Source organism: Rhododendron vialii, chromosome 9a (assembly GCF_030253575.1).
Source record: "Rhododendron vialii isolate Sample 1 chromosome 9a, ASM3025357v1".
NCBI lineage: Eukaryota > Viridiplantae > Streptophyta > Magnoliopsida > Ericales > Ericaceae > Rhododendron > Rhododendron vialii.
In genome coordinates, this window is record NC_080565.1 from 31,355,736 (window position 1) to 31,376,879 (window position 21,144).

Consider the following 21,144-nt stretch of genomic DNA (forward strand, 5'->3'; position numbering starts at 1 on the left):
CCCCCCAAGTTTAGCACAGATGTCATTAGTATCCCTCATGTATTGGAAACTACATCACCCTCCTTGAGATTTATGATTGTATTTTCAAGTAGCCCCTTCGGTTAGTCAGGATATTACTTAAATCAGCATTCGAATTTGTAAAAGATTAATTCTACCCCTTTAAACAATCAAAGGCCGATTGATGAAAAGAGGCTACTTCAAATTTCCTATCTAAAAAGTCAAAGGCCAACTATTAAGTGGAGAATCAGTGCTTACGGGTGAAGTGCCATACCATCCCTTGCATTGCCAATGATGCCCCATATATACGTAGATCAATATTCTAGAATATTGGAACCCACTTCATAAGAACCCAACCTAATTTTAGTATAGGGAAATAGGGTTATATGTAATTATGGCTTAGATCTTAAATACAAGTTGGGCTTCTATTATTTGCTAATCAAATAAAAATGAACTATATATCTACACCAAAAGTATTTATTGTTGAATTTGTATATTTTTTTGGCAAAATTTTAAGTTTTGCATATTTTGAGAGTTTACTTTTGCACACTAATACGTTGCTTATCCTTGAATTTTTGGAAGTTTAACACCAATAAAAAGAAAATTTTGGTTCTATCCTTGCAACTACTACTAGTATATTTTCTTTGTCCTACTCTTTTCAATCATCTCGTTATTTCTTCTCTTTCCACACCCGCGCACTCCACCCTTGTTGCCTTCGCCACATAGCACCACCCTGCTGTGTGCTACCTCCCCTCTGCTCCTCATCCACCACCACCACTATAAATTGCCACCCATCATTCCCCATCTAACTGCCTGGATTGCTAGCTATCAGCCACCAAGCACTGTCCATACCACAAGAAAAACACTCTTTTGTGTTGTATTTCTAACATCACATCACATTCACTTCAATGTGAGTCATATTATTTCAAATATCATGTGTCATTAAGCCTAAAAATTCATCGCTATATGAAACTTAATTGACTTACAAATAGTAGACATAAAGCCAATGCTCTCTAAATCAAGGTCACAAAATTGGACTTCACTACTGGGAAGTACAACATTTTGGAGCCGGTGTTTGGACATAGGGAGAGAATCATACAGTAACGAAGGACAAAGGCGTAACTTCACATCTTTCGTTAATTGTCGTTTTTCTGGCAAATCCCGAGAAGGGGTGCAGTTTAATTTTCAATAGCTCATGGGGCAATCGAGATTAAACCCAAACCTCATGGGAAGTTGGTGTAATTCCCCCAGTATAATAAGAAGGTGTTGGGCTGAGACTAGGGTTTCATACGTTATCCATTTGCAACCCCGTTCGCGCTTTTCTCCTTGGCCTCCACGACCTTCTCTCTCTCTCTCTCTCCCACTCCAGAGCTTGTCAAAAGGTACTTCAGCTTAAACCCTTCTCTCTCTCTCTAGTCGACACTTACATGGGCAACTGTAGCTATAGGGAAGTAAATAGAGATCAGATCTGATTTTGCATTTCTGGGTTTCTATCGCTTTAATGTATAGATTGAGGAGAAATTTGGGTTATTGTTATTACCCCTCAACGATCCTCTAATAGTTATTTATCTGGAAATAGCAGGGTTTATCTTTGTGGTTTTTTGTCTGCGTTTTTTGCTCCTTAAAATGGATTCTGTGGGTAATTACTGTGTTTAAGTTACTTGGGTTGCTAAAAGCCTGATTTTGAGTAGAACTTGACATATCTGAACATCTATTCTAATATATAAAGGGAGAACACCAGTTCCTGTAAACAATTCATTGAAGCTGTGTCACAAAAATGATTATTGATAGTATCGTAATTGGAAACAAAATTTTGCCACTACATTTTACTGCAGTATGAATTAACTGTTATGGGAAAGTAGTAAAATCACTCAAACTCAGCTACCCGTTTCTGCCCTTCCTCACACCATATATTCACATATGCCCAACCAGAACCTCTTCGAATAGTTTTTTTGAATGCTTGTAGGTGTGCTTGGTAAAATAACTCCTGCGTTTCTTTTGGTTTTTGTACCTAGTGTTGCGGGTTCTGCACGGTTTTCACTAATGTGTGCTACACTTAGCTTTTCTCTTCGTGCTCTTGACTGGGTGTTCTGTTGGGTTGATCACATAGTTTTCTCCTTTGAGGGATTTCATTGTATAAGCCTGTGTTATGCCGCTTGTGACTTTTTCTTTCCTTTCGTAAAAAGCTTAAGCTACCCAAAAGAAAGAGATCTTTTAATAATCCCGGGTCATTAGCCAACAACTGCGGCAACAAGTTAATATTTGGAAAAATTTGCCTTTAGCTTTTTACATTTGTTCCACCCATTCAGTATCTTATGTGAGTTATACTATGGACATCAGTATACATTTCTTATTATATCCTTAATGTTCTTATTGTTACAGATGAATGTAGAGAAGCTTATGAAGATGGCCGGTGCGGTCCGCACCGGTGGGAAGGGTAGCATGAGAAGGTTCAGTTGTCTATGGAACTTTATCTGTGTGCTTTCATGTTTTTTAAACTATTCAATCCAAATCAGATTCAACTTGTAGCCACTCATAGCCCTTTTAAAAGGCTAAAACATGGAAGAAAAAAGTGTGACAGGCCGGAAGGGAACTCTGAATATAAATTTCTACGAATTAAGGGTAAAAGCTAGAAGGTTCTATGTTCTGCTATTTGGAAAAGATTAGCCATAAGTAACTTTGCTATTGTGCGTGCTATGCCCTGCTGGATAATTGCATTAAAAGAAATATGTCTCTTTATAAATTTTCAAAGATCTATTCTTCATTATTTCGTTCCTTTTGTTTCTAACCACCATCAAAACATAGGCTTCTCTTATTTCCTTTCTTTTTCTGTTGGTATCTGCTTTTCTTATGTCTGATATTTAGCCCAATAGAACATTCACTGGACTGTTGAGTTTGGATGGCTTTTGTGACATCTGCTCATTGATATTGATCACATGCTAGAATCTGATGCCATAATGGGTTGGAGTTATGTTAGTATGGGCCACTCATCCTTTTTTGTGGTGTTGACTTAAGCGCTTAGTTATTTGTCAGTGATTTGTGGCGAAGAATTTTAGCTTTCGTTTGGCTGCCTAGCCTGATTTTTTGTGCTTGGCATGAGGCTGTTTGATATGTCTACTGTATTGCATAGTGTAACTTGTATGTTAAGCGTTTCATGTTGGGGCATTGAGCTTCTTCTTCTTCTTCAACTTGTATAACTATAATAGACTTGTCCTCAACTTCAGGAAGAAGAAGGCCGTCCACAAGACAACCACTACAGATGACAAAAGGCTCCAAAGTACACTGAAGAGAATAGGAGTGAATGCCATACCAGCAATTGAAGAAGTCAATATATTCAAGGATGACGTAGTTATTCAATTCACAAACCCCAAAGGTGATTCAACCACAATTGTCATTCCTGGTTTTTGTTCATTTGATTCTTATTTTCTTGGTAACTGATGGGCATTTTTTGTCTTGTATGTTTCAGTTCAAGCTTCTATTGCTGCTAACACTTGGGTTGTTAGTGGGTCTCCTCAAACAAAGAGTATTTTTTCTTTGCTTGCTATTCTACGGCTCTTAATGATATTCTTTATATGTTATTATTGTCCTGGAAACCTTTTATTCCTTGATAGTTTTAAAATCCAGTGGTGACTGGATATTTACCTTGACCTTTTTCTTTTTCCTTCCCCAGAGTTGCAAGATATTCTTCCTGGAATTATTAACCAATTGGGTATGTGCTGTTCTCCCTCTTAGTGTCTTTTATTCCATGGAATGGGATTTCTATTTTGTTGTTACCTATGGAGCTTTTGGTTGGATACGATTCGACAACACTGGAATGATTTGTGTTGCTTAATATGCATGTTGTGTATTTGCCTTTTTTTTTTTTCCAGGGCCAGATAACTTGGACAACTTGAGAAAGCTGGCAGAGCAGTTTCAGAAGCAGGTGCCTGGTGGTGGTGCAACTACGATACAAGAAGAGGATGATGATGAGGTCCCTGAACTTGTTCCTGGTGAGACCTTTGAAGCTGCTGCAGAAGAGGGCCATACCCATACTTCTTAGAGAGCTAGATATGTGTTTTGTGCAATTTCTTTTTATTTTGCCGTGTTCTGGATCTGTTGTTTCTTTTTCTTTCTTTTTCTTTTTTTTTTTTGGTTTGAAGGCTAAAGTGATCCATTCGATGTTTATTGTGACATACTAAGTTGGATCGTTTGATTGGTTAAAAACTCTGCCTTCTGAAAAAATCAACTGTTTTTTGGCTATCGATTCCTCTACTGTTTTTCAGATCATGAGTCTCGTGGAACATTATTAATCGGCACAATTATCATTATGAAACGTGATATTCTCAACTAGCTAGAATTAGGGGCAGATTTTGTGGGAGATCATTTCTTGCTTGCCGGGCCAAGGGGTTTCAAAGAACCTTTCCTGTCGTCCTCCATTTATGGTGGTTATTTGAAAGCATGCATATGTCAATTAGTTGCATTTTCAGCGTTTCATATTGCTATTAAAATGTTCGAAGTGGTGTGAAGGTCTATGTAAAGACTAACCACTAACCAGCTGGCTTGACCTATGAGATTGATGCGAGGAAAAAGTTGTGTTAAGTATTGTGGAATAGTGGATACCGTGCTCTCACTATCCAAAATGGTTGAAGCAGCATACTTGGCATTTATTTCGAGGGCTGCTGGATGATTTGGACCAAGATCATTCACTTACTAATGAAATGAACGTTCTGAAAAGAGAGAGAGAGAGAGGAAACAGTTCTGTCTGTCTCTCTAACTGTCTTTCGGTTCATGGCTTGATTCTCATCTTCAAACCTTGCCTTTGAATTGAAACAGAAGGGCTGGTCATATTGATGTGCTTTCTTCTTTGCTAATGTACAGGCTTTACTCTTTCATACATCTTCCAGTTCGTCATCATCCTCGGGTCCGGTCGAAAGAATTTAGCCTTGCTTGGTTCTGCTAGCGTTCGAAGCTTTTTGTCTGTATATAGATAGTTAGATACTCGAACTGATCTCTTTCCCATTTCATTCCTCAGTTGTGTCAAATTCCATCACCTGAGAAATCCAAGAAACCGTAATTGAGATGCATTTTTCTGCAGAAAGTGAATGGAAAATTGTTGGAAAAGACATCACATCCATGATGTCAAACATATCCAATCAACAATATATACAAAAGTGTCTAAACCTAAGCGGGTGTACATAAATACAAAGAATGTGCAAAAATAAGCTTTCCAAAACACCCTCCTCAAGACTACCCTTTTCGTGGGGGCGGCTCCGGAAAACACCTCAGAGGGTTCAAGCATCTTATAATCTTGTCGTGTAGAGTTTTAGAGGGCTATTTATGTCCCAAATGTATTGTGGATGGCCCCAACGTTTATCCCGTCAATTTGGCTAACAGACAACCAACCGGAGGTCCACATTGCTGGATTTGAATAGTTTGGGGGAAACATTGTCACGATTGATAGTTTGAGGAGGTAAGATGAAACACAGTGATAGCTTAAGGGGTAATATGTCATTTTCTCCTATCTATATCCAATTTGTACGCAGCCTAGGGTTTTCGGTGCAACCAGCAGCAGCAGCAGGCAGCAGCCCTAATCGTTAATCGGACGGCGATAAAAAAAAGAAGAAGTCCTTAATCGAACAGGTACCCTTCTCTCTCTCTCTCTCTGGTAGATGATCGTATGTTTGTTTGATTTTATCTTCGTTTTCTGCCCCTTTGTATGGATACTTGGAAATGAACTAGGCACGCTTGGGTTTGCTTGAACTCACCGTATTTTCTCTAGATTTTTCCCCCCCTTTTTTGGGTGATTACCCATTTGTTGTGTTTTATTTATGGTCTTTATTATAGAGTGGATTATACTTTTTCTCTATAGAGTTCTTGTTGGGGCAGATGAAAAAAAAATGCCTTAAGTTTTTAAAATTTGTTCCACCCATTCGTTATCTTATGCGAGCTCTACTATGGACATCAGTGTACATTTTTTCAATTATATCCAATGTTGAAAATTGCAGATGAATGTTGAGAAGCTTAAGAAGATGGCCGGTGCGGTCCGCACCGGCGGGAAGGGTAGCATGAGAAGGTTTGTTTGTCTATGTACTTCATGCTTTCTAAATTTATATCTACTAGTTCAGGGAAATGATATTTGCACTCGATATTTAGCCCAAAGTATGGCCCTTGTAAGAGGCTAGAACCCAGAGTGCGGGAGGCTGGAAATGGAGTGTGGAAATCATTTTGCCTACTCGATGGTTATTCAATCAGATGATGTTAATTGCTGGAAATAATATCAACGTTTTGCATATTTATCGACGGTGAAATTGTTGTGAGAAGTATTGTGGTATTCCTATGGCTGATATGTGGTGGCATACTTTTGTGTCTTCAACCACAGGAAGAAGAAGGCTGTCCACAAGACAACCACGACAGATGACAAAAGGCTCCAGAGCACGTTGAAGAGAATAGGGGTGAATGCCATACCCGCAATTGAAGAGGTCAATATATTTAAGGATGACGTAGTTATCCAGTTCACTAATCCCAAAGGTAATTCAATCTCGATTGTAAGTTCCTGTGCTTTGTAGATTTGTCTCTCACTTTCGTAGGTAACTAATTGCTTTTCTTGTATATTTCAGTCCAAGCTTCTATTGCTGCCAACACTTGGGTTGTTAGTGGATCTCCTCAAACAAAGAGTATGTTTTCTTTGCTTTCTACCCGTCACATTTATTATTGTTCTCTAAATGTTTATTGGTCCTAGAAAATCCTGTTATCCCTTGATAGTTTTAGACCCGACCAGCAACCAGATACTTACTTTGACCTTTTTTCCCCTCTTCCACAGAGTTGCAAGATATTCTTCCTGGAATTATTAACCAATTGGGTATGCGCTGTTCTCTCTTTCAGTATCTTTATTTTAAGGAATTCTTTTTACTCATGGTGCTTTTGGCTTAATAAGATTTTGACAACACCGGAGTGATTTGTGTTGCTTAATATGCTTGCTCTGTATTTTCTTTTTTCCAGGGCCAGATAACTTGGACAACTTGAGGAAGCTGGCAGAGCAGTTCCAGAAGCAGGTTCCTGGTGCTGCAACCACTATACAAGAAGAAGAAGATGATGAGGTCCCTGAACTTGTTGCTGGTGAGACCTTTGAAGCAGCTGCTGAAGAGGGCCACACCCATGAGGGCCACACCCATGAGGGCCATACCCATGAGGGCCACACCCATGAGGGCCACACCCATGAGGGCCACACCCATACTTAGGGAGTTCTATATAATTTTGTTCAATTTCTTACTAGTATTCAGTGTTTTTCGGATCTGTTCTTTTTTGTTTTAAGGTAAAAGCGATCCCTTTGATGTTTGATGTGGCATACTAGGAAGTTCAATCTTTTGAGTGGTAAAAACTATTGCCTTTTCAAGTTCAACTGCTCTTGGTTATCAATTCCGAGGATCATGTTGGTCTTTCGAACGAAAATGGATCAGCCCTATGTATCAGAATGAATCATAATGATCAGTTATCAATTTCCCAAGTTCAGATTTGCTTTCTCTTCTGTTTCGCTTACTTGTAATCTATGCCCAATATATAAATTTCTCGACATGGGTTTTGGAGTTCCCTTGGAACTTGTTAGTATCAACAGATATATGCGAGATCATTTCTCACCGCTGCTTGAAGGTCCAAGGAGATGTCAGATGTGGGATCCTTTTCTGAGGTCCTCCATCTAGTGGCAATCATTTTCATCATCTGTGCTGTGGATAGGATGGATTTTATCAAAATATAAGTTGCATTCTTAGTTCTTTAGTTTTTCTGTTGAAATGTTTGATATTCTAATGGAGCCTACAATAGTTTTTGTACCAATCATAGTTTTCCCTCTTCTGATCTTTTTGTTTTTTCTGTTTTTTTTGCTCCACAACAAACTATAAATGCATAATCCTAATTTCTGGACACCAATTTGGCCTTCTGATAAATTTACCTCACACGAGTAATTCAGGTGTTACTTGAGAATGGAAGATCTGATTTTTTAGCATTAATTACACAGTTAACAACTTAGTTAAATTTCTGTCAAACACCTCACCGGAAAAAATAGCGAGATTAATTCTATAGGCAGAAAAGCCGGACATCTTAGAATCGACTAGAAGGGAAAAACATTCAACCTAATACCAGGAGAGCACGTATTGGAAAAAAGATTTTCAAAAACGGGACTGAAAACCTTTCACGGGTAGGTCTTGATTGGCCTCAAGTTCAGACCGATCACAGCACGTTAGCAGGTTTTCGCTTCTCTGTTGGCCTGAGGTAGTACATTTTCACCGCTCTGTTAGCCTGAGAAGTGTTACGCCACAAATTGACATGCCCGAAACATTGTTCTTCCGCAACTTATATCATCGCAAATTCAGAAGAACACTGCCATGAAATTCCTTCAATATAAACCAAATGGTAAAATATGCCAACTGCTACATCAAGTACAAAGGAAATCACGCTGAGATCTATTCTGGCTCTTCCTGCATTCCTCCTATATCCAGTTACATGAAGTATCATAAATTGTCATAACAAAAAACCTAAAAAGCCGGTACATCATAGACTACAAGAGATGGCCTTTTGAAGAAAAAAAGAGAGACTACAAGAGATGCATAAAGCAAGAGTCACTCATATAGTACATAAGGTCTGCTGGAAACATGGAACGAGATGAGCACAGAACGTAGAATCTCCCATTTACATCATCTGTAGATGAAGATCAGCTGCCTGTTGAGCTAGTTCCACAACCATGGCTTCATCAAAAAACTTGTTGATGCTCACATCTTCGCTCATCCCCTGCCAAATATTAAATGCAAACAACTCAGCACTCTCATATGCGTTAGTTGTTCAACAAATCCTTTTCATGTCAACTTCATTAAAAAACTATAGAGAACATCCATTTTGTATGAGAATCCACTTTCATGTTCTGGGAAAGTGCATTCTGGAGCACATCTTGTGAGACATTACAACACAAAATTGTTTCATAGTAAAACCAACGTACGCGAACAACTGAAACACAGCAACTCCAAGTTATGAATGGGGAAAGGATGGGGACGATAAAGTAAATTTATACCTTCCTACGTCTTGTCTTCACCATAAACTCGCGTGCAAGGTGCTGAACGGGTGCTGGCTCGAGTGGCCTCAAGGCAATACTCTTGTCAAGAGGGTCGCCAGGTACTATTGCCCAATGATCAAACACAGAAAGGCAGAAAGCCTGTCCCTGGGTGTGATACCTCAGGTCCGTCTCAAACCCAAACGATTCTATCACAGGTAAAAATGCCTGGAATTTCAAAGGAAAACGAACAAAACATAAATGAGATTGCTTTCGAACTTATTATTCAAACAGGAACATTCAGCTTTATAATCAAAACAAAGAACATGATGGCTCAGAAGATCAAAAAAAAAAAAAAGGGAACATGATGGCTCATTGTCTTTCAGATTCCCATAGATTCATTTTAACGGGTAAGAAATTAGGAATGACTACATAATGGGGAAAAACCTAATGTAGTGACATGTTAAAAAAAAAAGAAAAGACTGATGTAGTGAATTTCTACCACCAGTCTCCTTCATCTTAGAATATTCTGGCAGTGGAGGACATGCAAAATTGAGGTCATCAGCTATCCTCACTTTCCATGCATATTATAAGTAACATGAGTAGCCTAAGTGCCTAACAATTTGGGAAAATATACAACCATACCTTGACAATATAAGCTGGGGTTCCAGGTTGAGGAACATCGGCTGTGACATGCCCACGCCTGCGCGACAATACTGTGTATATTGCAGACAGACAATCTGTAGGTGTTTGTATCTGAAACAGCAATAAAAGATTACTTTGTTATATCACCAACTACAAACTAAACAAAGAGAATGTGCCAGATCCAAGCTGAAACAGTTTACAAGATCCATCATGGACAAAAAAACACCTTTGGGACGAAGAAATCATTGAGATTTGTAGATAAGAAAGTTATAATAAGTTTTTTTTAGTTAAGAAAAATAGAGTTAAAACAAAATTTCCTTCTGCTGATGCTTAATAAACGGCTACAACATGCTTTGGAAAGAAGTCCAATGGCTGCAAGGGAAATTGAAAGACGAATATCCTACAATTCCAGATTCTCAAGCTTCATCTAAGTTGCTAGAATGTGTTTTCTTAAGGTTCTAAATACAACCTTACTGATTAACTTAGCAGTTGGGAGTACTTACCTCCACATAATATACTGGCTCCATAAGCCGTGGTGTTGCCATAAGGAATGCTGAATAAGCCACCCGTCGAGCTGTTGGAATGATCTGACCACTACCTCGGTGCAACGGCTCAGGTGCAATCTTCGCATCAACTATTTTGAACTTAACATTTCTTATAGGTTCGTCGCAAAGTGGACCTTCTCGGGCACCCCACTGGAATCTGCTCAGAATAATCCTTTATTAAAATCACAAAATCTATACCAATGAAGTAGACAGGGAGATAATGAAGTGTACCCTTGCACAATAGAATCCTTAACAGCATTCAGCAATGTCTTGTCAACTTCACTTGAAAGTGTGTCATCCAACAGAATGTTAGGTCCCTACATAAACTACATTTGTCAGATTATACAAGGAAACACAAACTTGGGCCATGGAAAACAATACCCAAGACTGAAGAACACTTTATTTTCAAAAAAAAAGGAGAGAAGATTGAAAAACACTTTGAGGTCTGGACAAGAAAAGACAATGAGGCTCATGCATAATTTTGTTGAGTATTGTAATCATGGTTATTAAAGAAGCAACAATGTAAAGCATATACTTTACCTGCTTATCAGGTCCAAATGCCCAGATCCCACGTGCTGCTAGTAAATCCCAGTCATATTTTTCCTGGAAAAAATTACCAATTTTCTTCCGGGGCCAGTCAAGGCTTACGACACCGTTCTCAATATCCTCAGCAAGTCCTCTCTCCAACGGTTCTGCAATCTAGAAGATAAAGTCTACATGGTCATACTGCAAGACTCTAGAAAAACTGAATATTCTCGATAGACCTAAATCAGAATAAACTTCCATACCATGGTTATTTTGTTTCTCTTGTTAGGTGTTTCAGCAAAACATTTCATCGATGACGACTCCACAACAGTTTCGCAAAATGAGACAACAGGATCTGCAACCTACATTTTGATGCATCAACACCTACTCAGTACACACGAACCAGAGGATTAATGAAAGAAACAGTGGGAGATAAAAGCTAAATTTGAACATACCTTGACTTCCACCTCTGAATAAAGCTCCCTAAGGTCTTTCATGATGGAATCCAAGTATAACTCGCCAGTACCTAGAATAGTGTGCTCTCCTGACTCCTCAACTTTAGTTATGGCTAGAGGATAACTCTTACTGATCTTCCTTAGACCCTCCACCATTTTGGGCAGCTCGCTTGGATTTAGAGGCTCGGTAGCTGTTTTTACAACAGGAAGAGTATTGAACTGAAGGGGCCGGAAAATATACACGTCCTCATCGTAATCCACATTACAAAGTGTGGCAGTTTTCATGATAGAAGCATCTACACCTTCAATGAGAACCCAAGAACCAGGTGGAGCCTTGCTTATGGGTATCCTATAACGAGCTTGATATACCCATAATTTTGTCACTTCTTTTACTGTCATGTCCTCCTCATCATCCGGCGAATAGCCTTCTCCCAAGACACGTACAGTTTGCCCTGTCTGGATTTCACCGCTATAAACCCTACCAAAAGCATCGAAAACACTGCAGTCGGATTTAGGATACAATTTGGTTACATTAACCATCAGGGGGCCAGACGGATCGCATTCTTCCATGGCCTTGCGAATAGACGAATCCATGGGGCCAGTATAAATATGTTCAACCTTCCTACTTGCAGCTACTAGTGCCGAAGGAATATGATGAACTAGCATATCAGTAAATCCAGTCGCGGAGCCAAAAACTGAACTACAAGCCAACCTAAGCAAAGGCCTAACATTTAATTTGTAAGATGCATTGCTGAGAGTCACACCAAGTTCTGCAAGAGTTGTCTCCACACTCTTCTTATGTTCTCCTATTACTTGGCTGTATATTTTGTAGAGTGGTTCTAACACAAACTGGACAAATGACCTTTCTGCACCACTCGCAGGTTGTTTCTTCCTAAAAACTCTGGCATCAGAATCAAAATAGTTATCGCCCCAGAGGCGAGAGGCAAATTTATTTGCATCGAATGGTATACCATGGAGCTTGACATATAGTTTTGCAAATGATAGCAGTGTGAAGGACCATCCTGCACTAGCACTTGCGAAACAAACATTTCCAACAGCCGGGTCAATAAGTTGAACATTCCCAGCAGTTGAAGATGCAGTAGAGATGTGGTTATTGATGACTTCAATTGTATGTCTAAGCTTATGGTAGGCATCCTTGGGGGGTAACTTAAGTTCAGTGATCAGCCTGTCAACCTGGGAAAAAAAAAAAACCGAAGTCAACCTAAAAGTTAAGAAATACACTGCGAAAACATAGTGACAACTGACAAGAGCCGATTGAAGTTTATGGAGGATTATTGCTTAAAAAGAACAATAAAAAACTAAGAAGATAATTTTCGGTAGGATCAAAGGGACTAGTAGCGGACTGATCACTAAAAAGCATCAAATCTGACCTTATTAATCACAACTACAATAGGAAGTCGCTCTTGAATGGCATGACGTATGGCCCTCTCTGTATTAACCTGATGAAGCAAGAAATAAAAACAAGTCAAGCCAAGCAGCAGTCACATTCAGTCCACAAAGCCAGCGGGAAATATAAATACGGATTATATGATGGAAAGCTGCCGAAAAAGGCTATTACAATGCCAATTAATTAAGGCATGGCTCCATGTAATAGAGTTGGTTGCCTGTAACAGCCAATGAGCACCCGGAAACTATACATGTAGTTGGATGTGAAGGGTTACCAATTGTACAAGCTTGCCTAAATAACACACCAAGGGACCAAAAGAAATTAAAATGAATTACCCCTCCTAGCAGGAACTGTTAAAGTTTTAATTCAGCATCTTTTGTTTTATCTTTTTCGTCTTCTGTTTCGAAGATGATATGACAATGTTGGGAATTCTACATGTTAGGAACAAATAAGTATGTTGAATCCACTGTCTTTATTTGTGTTTCACACACTCCTAATACTTGAAAGCCATTACAACAAGAACTTCACGCAATTGGAGTAATGATGAACAAAACGAAAGACAATTACAAGTATTCGTACATTGAAGTTGTAACACTTCATAGGGAAAACCATTCATAGAGAAGGCTGCAAACAAAAAGAGCAGGGAGCACCATCTAGATTTATAGCATGACTAAAGGTGAATGAAAGGAAGCCATAACAGCATGCACACACTACAAGTGCATTTCCAATTACCATTTACAAAACACTCAAGATTAATCATAACAAAATGCACAACACTCTACAATTGCATTTCCAATTGCCATTTACCAAATGCTCAAGATTAATCCTCCGTCTTCCTTTCCACCAGATGGAGATGAATCAACAAACAGAGAATGTAAAAATGTACAAACGGGCATGTAATTTACTAGCAACACAATGGGACTAGGGAACAATTGCCAGTCTTAAGTACAATCATCGAGGAAAACAGTAAGCGGTATAAAGAGATAAACCCAAACCAAATTCTAGTAAGAGCGACTTCAAAGATACAACTAAGCGAAAATACTTTTCCACAAAAAACCTGAAGCAACAAAGTTATATATATATATATATATATATATATATATATATATATATATATATATAATATACAAAAGTTCTTGAATATAAGATAATTACCATTACTCCTTCGGCAGCATCAACAATCAAGACAGCACCATCGGCAAGCCTGAGAGCTGCAGTCATTTCATCAGAGAAGTTTGCATGACCAGGAGTATCCATGATGTTACACAGGTATGATTTCGAATTGCTATCCTCAAGAACAAGAGACATAGGAACAGCCTTGATGGATATTCTTCTCTCTTGCTCATCTATCCGCGTATCCGTGTACCTCATATGCTTCTCACTATTTTGATCAAATGTCGAAATGTGGTGGGTCTGCTCAACCAACATGTCCATGAAAAGAGTCTTCCCGTGGTGTATGTGTCCTACTAAGGCAACATTGCGAACCAAGGAAGGGTTTGACATAAGACCCAAAAGAAATTGGGTTGACACATACGTAGATGAATCCTTAACACCCAACTCAAACTTTACATTCCTGACTGGTTTAATAATGGGTTGTTCGAGGGGCTGCTCATCCTCATCCATAACCAACGTTTCAACTTCTTCCCCATAAACCTCTTCCGCAGTGGGATAATACTTTTTGTCCTCGGCAAGGACAATCTGGTTATCCATATCGATATCATTAGTGGTAGTCATCCACCCATTGGAGATACCACCCGGGGCATCCTCACCGTCGGACGCATCTTCCTCCTCAGCATGCTTGTCAGGGAGGTCTTCATCTTCTGCTTCCACCCCATCACTCTCCTGATCAGACTCTATTTCCGGTCCGATATAGTTCCCAAATTCATCGTACAAGCTTTCATCCATGGTACTTACTTTCAAATCTGCGACAAAAACAACCAATTGACATCTTATTTCAGGCAACAAAATTAAGTGACTCAATGACACCTCATTCCGGCGAGCAAACATTTTCCAAGAAAATCATCTATTTGAAAATTTCCACGCAAAATGGTTTCTCGTATTTGGTTAGTAATGATAGTGCCAGTGGCTACGGTAGTGATGTGGGTGCCGGATGTTGGACACGACAGTGACAAGTGGGTAACAGGGTGGTGGTTATCGTTGAGTGGTGTTGTGTGCTGGTGTGGTAGTAGTAGTACCTAGTACTAGTACCATCGATCCAAAAAAACCGTTTTGCCACTCGTTTCCCCACCAAGTTCAACTCCCCGTTCACTGCAGAAACACTTTACAATGAACTCTTGTTTTCGGTTGAACCAAGCTCTAGGAGACATATAAATGTTTTCACAGATCGCTTTCTGCTAAAATAAACCAACCGTAAGCATCTCATTTATTATACTTTCATGAACCTAATTTAGCAAACCAAAATATTTTACTTCACACGAATCATGGAAGGGTCAAAAAAACCATCCAACGCCCAATAGAACCAATCTATCTAACCCTAAAAGGTGGTGGAGGACCTAATCTACCGTTAAAAAGAGATGTTGATGAATGCGCTTTAATTTATCTTTCGATGATAAAAACCCCCACGCAACACGAACTCCGCAAGTAGCTACAAATTTACTTTCTCCACTCCCAGCAATAACTAGGAAACAACAATAAACCCTAAACCTAGAACGCCACAATGCTACACTAGCGGATAATCTACCGAAGCTGAATCCAAGCTCAATACTCGCGAGATGGAACTCTAAAACAGAGAGAGAGAGAGAGAGAGAGAGAGAGAGAGAGAGAGAGAGAGAGAGAGAGAGCATACCTTCAACGTTACGGGCGCTGTTGTGGCGGAGGAGGTGCCGGGACCGCAACAAGCAGCGAAGAGAGAGAGAGAGAGAGTGGAGAGAGAGAGAGAGAGAAGCAGAACGAGGAGAGGAACTGAGAAGAGCGGTTAGGTCTAATCTGCGCTTCTGAGGTTTTAGTTGTGTGTGACGCGTAGTCACAGGAATGATCCAAAGGTTAAGATCCAGATAGATCAACGGCTAAGATTTTAAACTGGACTGTACTACGTCGGTTCGCTAATCTTATTTAATTACGTACATTTTTTTTCTCCAAAGAAAACGAAAGAATTGTTAAGCCGTTAAATTTGTTTAAAACATATTTTTGATAAGTCCCGTGAAAATTTAACTCATTTGATATCGTTAAGGGCTTGATTGATCATTTAGTCTTTAATTTATGGACAAAAAACTAAATGCATCGATCAACCCTTACTGATATCCGGATGAGTTGATTTTGGTTTGGAACCCTTAAAAATATGTTCAAACAAATTGAACGGCTCCGATTATTAACATGGGACTCTGATTTATTGAGTGTCATTTTATGTGTTAAAATATATATCTCCGGAACCGCCTCATTTCTTTATCCATCCTTTTTCTCCACAAATTCTCCAAACAAAACTCGTGAAAGTGTCATTCTAGACAACACAAAAAAAATTTCAATTTCACTTCGCGAATTTCCCAGGTTTTTATTAACAAGGTCAACATAGTTAGGCCCCGTCCAGCTAAGGTTCTTCTTTTTTAAAAATACTTATTTTCTATTTTACGAGACATGTCATTCTCTTATAATATACATCACCTTTAATTCAAAAAATAATCAAATAAGTATACTTATTTCCTTTAGCGGAACGGGACCTAATATTACAAAATGCATGAGATGGAAATTATCAATTTCTAAACAATAAATTGCACCCACGAATCACTTAGAGAAGCATTATTAGAGCTATTTATTGACCAAAAAACAAAGATAAACACATCCCCTCAATAGTTCATCAATGTTGTTGCTCCCTTGTTGCTACATATCTCCATTATTGATGGAAAAAACCAGCAAATGCAAGCTATCCCAGAAGAAAGCATAAACAGAGAAAACAGATAAAAACAAGTAGAGGAACAAACTGGGAGTGATCATCAAAGATATTGGGCAACAAAGAGGTAGAGAGAGATTTTCTCTTGTAGCTAGCTAGAGAATAGAGATCAATCACATTTTTCATGCCATAGAATCCAATGCCATGATGGTGCTGAGATTCATGGGGTGCATGTACTTGTTCGACCCCGACATGATCTGTTGTGCGATGATCTTGTTTGCCTTCTCTGACGGATGGAAAGCATCCCAGAACGCGTACTGTTCTCTGTTAGCGCACAAGTTGGATGCCAGCGTGCATAGTCCGAGCCCGTTGTACGGTCCTTGCCCACAACATGCTATTTTTGATGAAACAAATCCTGCCCAACAATCAATCGAGGGTAAAAGCCAAAGATTTTGTTATTGTAATAAAATGGTATTGATATTGTTCTTTCTGGGTCTGAATAGACTTGGGTTTTAGTAGTAGAAGAAGAAGCGGATACACGTACCATATGCTCGAGGATTAACGATGAAATCCATGTGCATTTCCTGCGCATTGGCAGCAATGAAGACATGGCTGCCTGTTTTGTTGTTGAGGTTAGTAACCATTTGGACGAGTTGCGGGTTGAACAAGGCTGCAGCCCGTTGGAGATCAGTCGCGCATTCCCCGTTTCTGCTCCTCATTCCCAGTTCTGCTGGCACGCAGCCTAACGGTCCTGTCCCCGTTACCAGCACCCTACGAGCCCCCAAATCGTACAATCTCTGCACATTTGGATTAATTCAAAAGCTAGCTCCATTTTCAAAGACAATTGGAAAGCAAGGCAAGTTGAAATGACTAAACATGATCGAAAAGGATTGCTAGTGTCCTACCTTCGGGCCGGACGCTAAGAAAATGAGCTCTAATTGTCACTCTAAAAGGATTTATTGAGACTAAATACTTCTCTTTCCTTGATTTTAAATGGATTTGATATCTCAATATTTAATGAAACAATTCCTTGAAATAAAAGTCAAAATTCACCAAACAGTTCTATAAATTGACACGAGTTTTCTCCAAGTTCGCTTAATCATTTCAAGACTTGCAATAAAAGATCAACTAGTTTTGGGCCTTTTGACGCTTCGAGATCTTGATCAGTCTTCTCTGTTTCTTCCGAAGAGATCCATATGTTCATCGTAAAACAGAGGCTAGCGGTACACATACTTCTTATGGAAACAGAGACGAATCTTGTGACTCAAAACCTACGCCACGACACCAAAACATATAGCATGCACTTTCTGGTGAATTGGGTCATAACTTGTGCAGGTCTAATGAAGTCGTTCACAAGTCTAAAACAGAAAAAACAGAGGAACAAAAGACAGGTAAAAGGCAGCCTTACATGCCTCAGCGATTCACAAGTCTATTTACTTCACCACGCAATGCTTTGTTTGAGATCACATGGAGGACTTCTCTCTTCGGTCTTCTTACTTTCACGTGACCCATGGTCATTTGAACTGTACTGATTTCTTCTGTTATCACTTCTTGTAGGACCTACTTAGGTGTACGTCGAGCCACGAGCACCTTCATTTTTTCTTATATAAAGCAGCGGATGCAAGAATCCGCAATGGATCGTGTCGCTTAAGTTGCACGTTCCTTTCTACCGTAATGTTTCAAACGAGAAGTTTTTACCATAAAATTTCTATCATTTGGAGTCGATGTGGAATCATGAATTTCATCATTGGTTCGGGATTTATTTTCATGACAAGCATTTTCCGAAAAAAATCTGTCTATTTGGACTACGATCAATGAGCGACTGCATAGATATATTCTTGAAAGATAAGTGGATATATGAAGTCGCGTTGCTGTGAGTCTGTCTAGTTCTAAATATCTTTTGAATTCCTCCATTTTAAATTAAAATCAAAGGGCAGAGGATTTTTGACATTACCAAATGTTACATGGTGCGATACCATATACCATACTACTTTTGATCGCAAAAATATCCACAGAAGTTCAAATGAGCATACAAAATTGTTGAAACTGGACCAAGTAACTCGGAACGCGATAGAAGAAAAAGATGCAGAATAGTATTCAGTGTTTACCTGCAAAATTTTCTGGTACTCAGCGATGAGAAAGGGGATGTAAGCCGGGAGAGCGAATTGAAGGGACCTAGCAGAGAAAGGGATCAAATAGTAATTGTTGACGAAGTCGTTCCCGCCCAAGGTGATCAGAACGAGCCCCTGATTTACCAGCTTCTTAGCCTGGTCTTTCCCTACCAAAGCACTCACTCTTTGCTGGTACTGTTGGAAGTTTGCTAGCTGTTGGTATATTCTTACTATGTTCACCTGCCAAGATCGATAAATTCGGATTTCAATCCAGGGTAAAAGTGTAACGATTCAAACAACTTTACTACAGACGCATAGTTATACAAACTCTCACATAGAAGTTCCAAAAAAAAAAAAAAACAAAAAACTTTCGCGTAGATTGTGTGGATCCCACGCAAGAATAGTTGGATACAGATGTCGCGAGTGAGGGAGCTTGTGAACTCGCTTGCATAAATTGTGGCGAGTGAGGGAGCTTGTATACTCGTTTGCGTAAATCGTGGCGAGTAAGAAAGGGAGCTAGTTTGATCGTTTGCGTTAATTGCAGAGCAATGCTCGGAGTACACAACTTTGGACGATAGGATCCGGTAACACTTGTTTTATTCGGAATCATCAGATGCGCACGTACAATATACGTCAGACGATTTTGGATACAAGTGTTGTTGATCCGAGCGTTGTTGCTGGGATTTTGTTGTTTTTGACATAAAAGGCTACCGTGATGAATGCTATTTGAAATGCCAAGGCCATTGGGCCACCAGGACAAGTATCTTTCTTATAGGTGAAGTTAACATCTGGTTTTGGAGACAGTATTAAAGAACAAAGGAACAAGGGTGCAATCGGCGGTGGAATTAGTCCTCCAAGATCAGTCGAGGCGCTTGTGAGCTGGCCCGGCCGGACAGTCAAGTTATCTAAAAACCAAAGGAAAAAAGGGCGGAATGTTAAACTTACAAACTGGATACCGGTGTCGTTAAGTATTCCGACTCCAGCAGAAGCAAAGTTGGCTCCGACAAGTAGTTTCTGTCCCCTTAGCTCCGGACTCAGGTAAGGCAATGTGGGTTGGGAACCAATGAGCTGGCCTGCAAAATCAAGCATAAAGGAATGGACCATGGTTCAATATGCTTGGCAAATCCTTCTATGTCAAAAATAAAATAAAAATGTCGACGTACCGGGACTATATGTACCCAAGGATTTATCGACCGGGTCGAAATTCTAGGCACACCGCAGAAAAGATATAAGTAAAGTACGAAGGTATGTTATGGCGTCACTGGATGGTCAGGTTACGAATATTAATTTTTGTTTTGACAAATATGTAAAATTCGATCATTTCAATTTGTCGATTTTCACTCAATTTGATTTTTGGGCCGATGATAATGCATGCATCACGGTATGTAAAATGAACCGTTCGAATCGTCAAACGGGACCATGGTGGATCACACCCTAATTACTCTTTTTGTCAAATTGTTAGTTGACCATTTTTGTTTGTCAATCAAGTGGCATTCATCAGCGAATCCAGTAATTTAATACTACTCTTGGATATTAGTGATGTCTGCGTGGGCCTAAGATTACCAACTGGGATTAAGACATTAAGTGTGTCACAATCTCAGGTACATAATCTTTTAAAATAGCATTCGCTTCTGCTTTCAATTGTCGCTCTCAATTAGCACACTTACGGAATCGTGGTTGTTTGGGAGGTTTTTGAAAGAAGCTGTCATGCACGAGCTTGCATGCACACTCCTACCCGCAAGCGCATTACGTATGTGTCTTAGGTCACAATCAATGACAAATTTAAATGTTCGAGAAAAGTACAAAACAGCAATACCTAATGTTCAAAGGAGAAGGTGAGCAGAGCATTAACACCCACTCTTTTAGTTTTTTAAAAAATTGTTTACAAAAATTTTACGAACGATCATTATTAATCCCGATTAGTATTTTTTGGAAACAAACATTTTGCATGCTTCTCTTCTTTACAAGTACCAATTTTTTTGACCAAAAGCTAAAAATGAGATGAAAAATTGAAATGCTTGGACATTCATGCATGCATATCCGCGCACGCGGAAGCTCCATAGAAAAAGGTGATTAAGGTATCTATATAGATATGGGAAACAAAGAAAAAGAAGTACTATAACTAGAGTACTCAACTGATAAGATCAGCGATGTTGAGGCCATTAGAGAACCGGCCGGTGGGACGGTGCGTCGGATAATCAATGCCATAAGGAGGCGAATCCGCGCGTGCAGTGGTGGCCAAGTAGTTGTTGTTGCCGGCGTCCACCAAAGAGTCTCCAAACACGAAGAATGCCCTGGCGGCCTCGGCTTGTGGAGCAACAAGTCCCACAGCCAAAATCAAACCCAACGAAATCATCCGAAGACAATCAAGGATTACTGATGACACAGCCATGAGAGAGAGAGAGAGAGAGGTGGCTGAAAAAATTTTCCTTGGAAAGACAAAAGAAAGAGTAACTCTTGGGGTAGCTAGCTAGGGGGTGTTAGTGCCTTGGAAAACAAGAGGTGGGGGGGTGCAGTAGTTTCACATGAGAGATGAAACTAACTTGACGGCAAATGCAACCACAGTTAGGACCATTTAAGAATGACCACAAAATCTAC

The 21,144-nt window shown here is 39.5% G+C and overlaps 4 protein-coding genes across 4 annotated transcripts; 2 read left to right on the forward strand and 2 right to left on the reverse strand.

The window, feature by feature from the left end:
• Positions 1 to 1,220: 1,220 nt before the first annotated feature.
• On the forward strand, positions 1,221 to 4,236 carry LOC131301108 (basic transcription factor 3-like). The gene is made up of 6 exons (XM_058327259.1): positions 1,221 to 1,379; positions 2,380 to 2,447; positions 3,222 to 3,370; positions 3,464 to 3,520; positions 3,668 to 3,706; positions 3,867 to 4,236. The coding sequence occupies exons 2-6, from the start codon at positions 2,380 to 2,382 to the stop codon at positions 4,034 to 4,036; spliced, it is 483 nt and encodes a 160-aa protein (XP_058183242.1). The 5' UTR covers positions 1,221 to 1,379; the 3' UTR covers positions 4,037 to 4,236.
• A 558-nt stretch (positions 4,237 to 4,794) lies between these two features.
• LOC131301107 (basic transcription factor 3-like) lies at positions 4,795 to 7,480 on the forward strand. Its single transcript, XM_058327257.1, has 6 exons — positions 4,795 to 5,616; positions 5,982 to 6,049; positions 6,356 to 6,504; positions 6,594 to 6,650; positions 6,797 to 6,835; positions 6,976 to 7,480. Exons 2-6 carry the CDS (start codon positions 5,982 to 5,984, stop codon positions 7,212 to 7,214), a joined length of 552 nt encoding a protein of 183 aa, XP_058183240.1. The 5' UTR covers positions 4,795 to 5,616; the 3' UTR covers positions 7,215 to 7,480.
• An 870-nt stretch (positions 7,481 to 8,350) lies between these two features.
• Positions 8,351 to 15,571, reverse strand: LOC131301106 (110 kDa U5 small nuclear ribonucleoprotein component CLO). The gene is made up of 11 exons (XM_058327256.1): positions 15,398 to 15,571; positions 13,747 to 14,513; positions 12,575 to 12,643; positions 11,184 to 12,377; positions 10,992 to 11,090; positions 10,744 to 10,902; positions 10,435 to 10,520; positions 10,162 to 10,360; positions 9,659 to 9,769; positions 9,035 to 9,241; positions 8,351 to 8,757 (listed from the first exon to the last, which is right to left on the reverse strand). Exons 2-11 carry the CDS (start codon positions 14,494 to 14,496, stop codon positions 8,659 to 8,661), a joined length of 2,973 nt encoding a protein of 990 aa, XP_058183239.1. The 5' UTR covers positions 14,497 to 14,513; positions 15,398 to 15,571; the 3' UTR covers positions 8,351 to 8,658.
• A 762-nt stretch (positions 15,572 to 16,333) lies between these two features.
• Positions 16,334 to 21,144, reverse strand: LOC131301109 (GDSL esterase/lipase At5g33370-like). The gene is made up of 5 exons (XM_058327260.1): positions 20,683 to 21,144; positions 19,492 to 19,619; positions 18,544 to 18,786; positions 16,980 to 17,232; positions 16,334 to 16,850 (listed from the first exon to the last, which is right to left on the reverse strand). Exons 1-5 carry the CDS (start codon positions 20,936 to 20,938, stop codon positions 16,618 to 16,620), a joined length of 1,113 nt encoding a protein of 370 aa, XP_058183243.1. The 5' UTR covers positions 20,939 to 21,144; the 3' UTR covers positions 16,334 to 16,617.

What these genes read in the sequence shown, in the direction of transcription:
- LOC131301109 (XM_058327260.1), bottom strand. Translation starts at nt 20,938, where the DNA reads ATGGCTGTGTCATCAGTAATCCTTGATTGTCTTCGGATGATTTCGTTG. An exon ending in CAACATCGCTGATCTTATCA is followed by an intron (nt 19,620 to 20,682) that starts GTTGAGTACTCT and finishes TTGATTTTGCAG; the next exon opens with GCCAGCTCATTGGTTCCCAA. An exon ending in AGTACCAGAAAATTTTGCAG is followed by an intron (nt 17,233 to 18,543) that starts GTAAACACTGAA and finishes CCAAATGTGCAG; the next exon opens with AGATTGTACGATTTGGGGGC.
- LOC131301108 (XM_058327259.1), top strand. Translation starts at nt 2,380, where the DNA reads ATGAATGTAGAGAAGCTTATGAAGATGGCCGGTGCGGTCCGCACCGGT. An exon ending in GGGAAGGGTAGCATGAGAAG is followed by an intron (nt 2,448 to 3,221) that starts GTTCAGTTGTCT and finishes CCTCAACTTCAG; the next exon opens with GAAGAAGAAGGCCGTCCACA. An exon ending in TGGGTCTCCTCAAACAAAGA is followed by an intron (nt 3,521 to 3,667) that starts GTATTTTTTCTT and finishes TTCCTTCCCCAG; the next exon opens with AGTTGCAAGATATTCTTCCT.
- LOC131301107 (XM_058327257.1), top strand. Translation starts at nt 5,982, where the DNA reads ATGAATGTTGAGAAGCTTAAGAAGATGGCCGGTGCGGTCCGCACCGGC. An exon ending in CCAGTTCACTAATCCCAAAG is followed by an intron (nt 6,505 to 6,593) that starts GTAATTCAATCT and finishes TGTATATTTCAG; the next exon opens with TCCAAGCTTCTATTGCTGCC. An exon ending in TGGATCTCCTCAAACAAAGA is followed by an intron (nt 6,651 to 6,796) that starts GTATGTTTTCTT and finishes CCTCTTCCACAG; the next exon opens with AGTTGCAAGATATTCTTCCT.
- LOC131301106 (XM_058327256.1), bottom strand. Translation starts at nt 14,496, where the DNA reads ATGGATGAAAGCTTGTACGATGAATTTGGGAACTATATCGGACCGGAA. An exon ending in TTGTAGTTGTGATTAATAAG is followed by an intron (nt 12,378 to 12,574) that starts GTCAGATTTGAT and finishes TTTTTTTCCCAG; the next exon opens with GTTGACAGGCTGATCACTGA. An exon ending in CATTTGGACCTGATAAGCAG is followed by an intron (nt 10,521 to 10,743) that starts GTAAAGTATATG and finishes TAGTTTATGTAG; the next exon opens with GGACCTAACATTCTGTTGGA.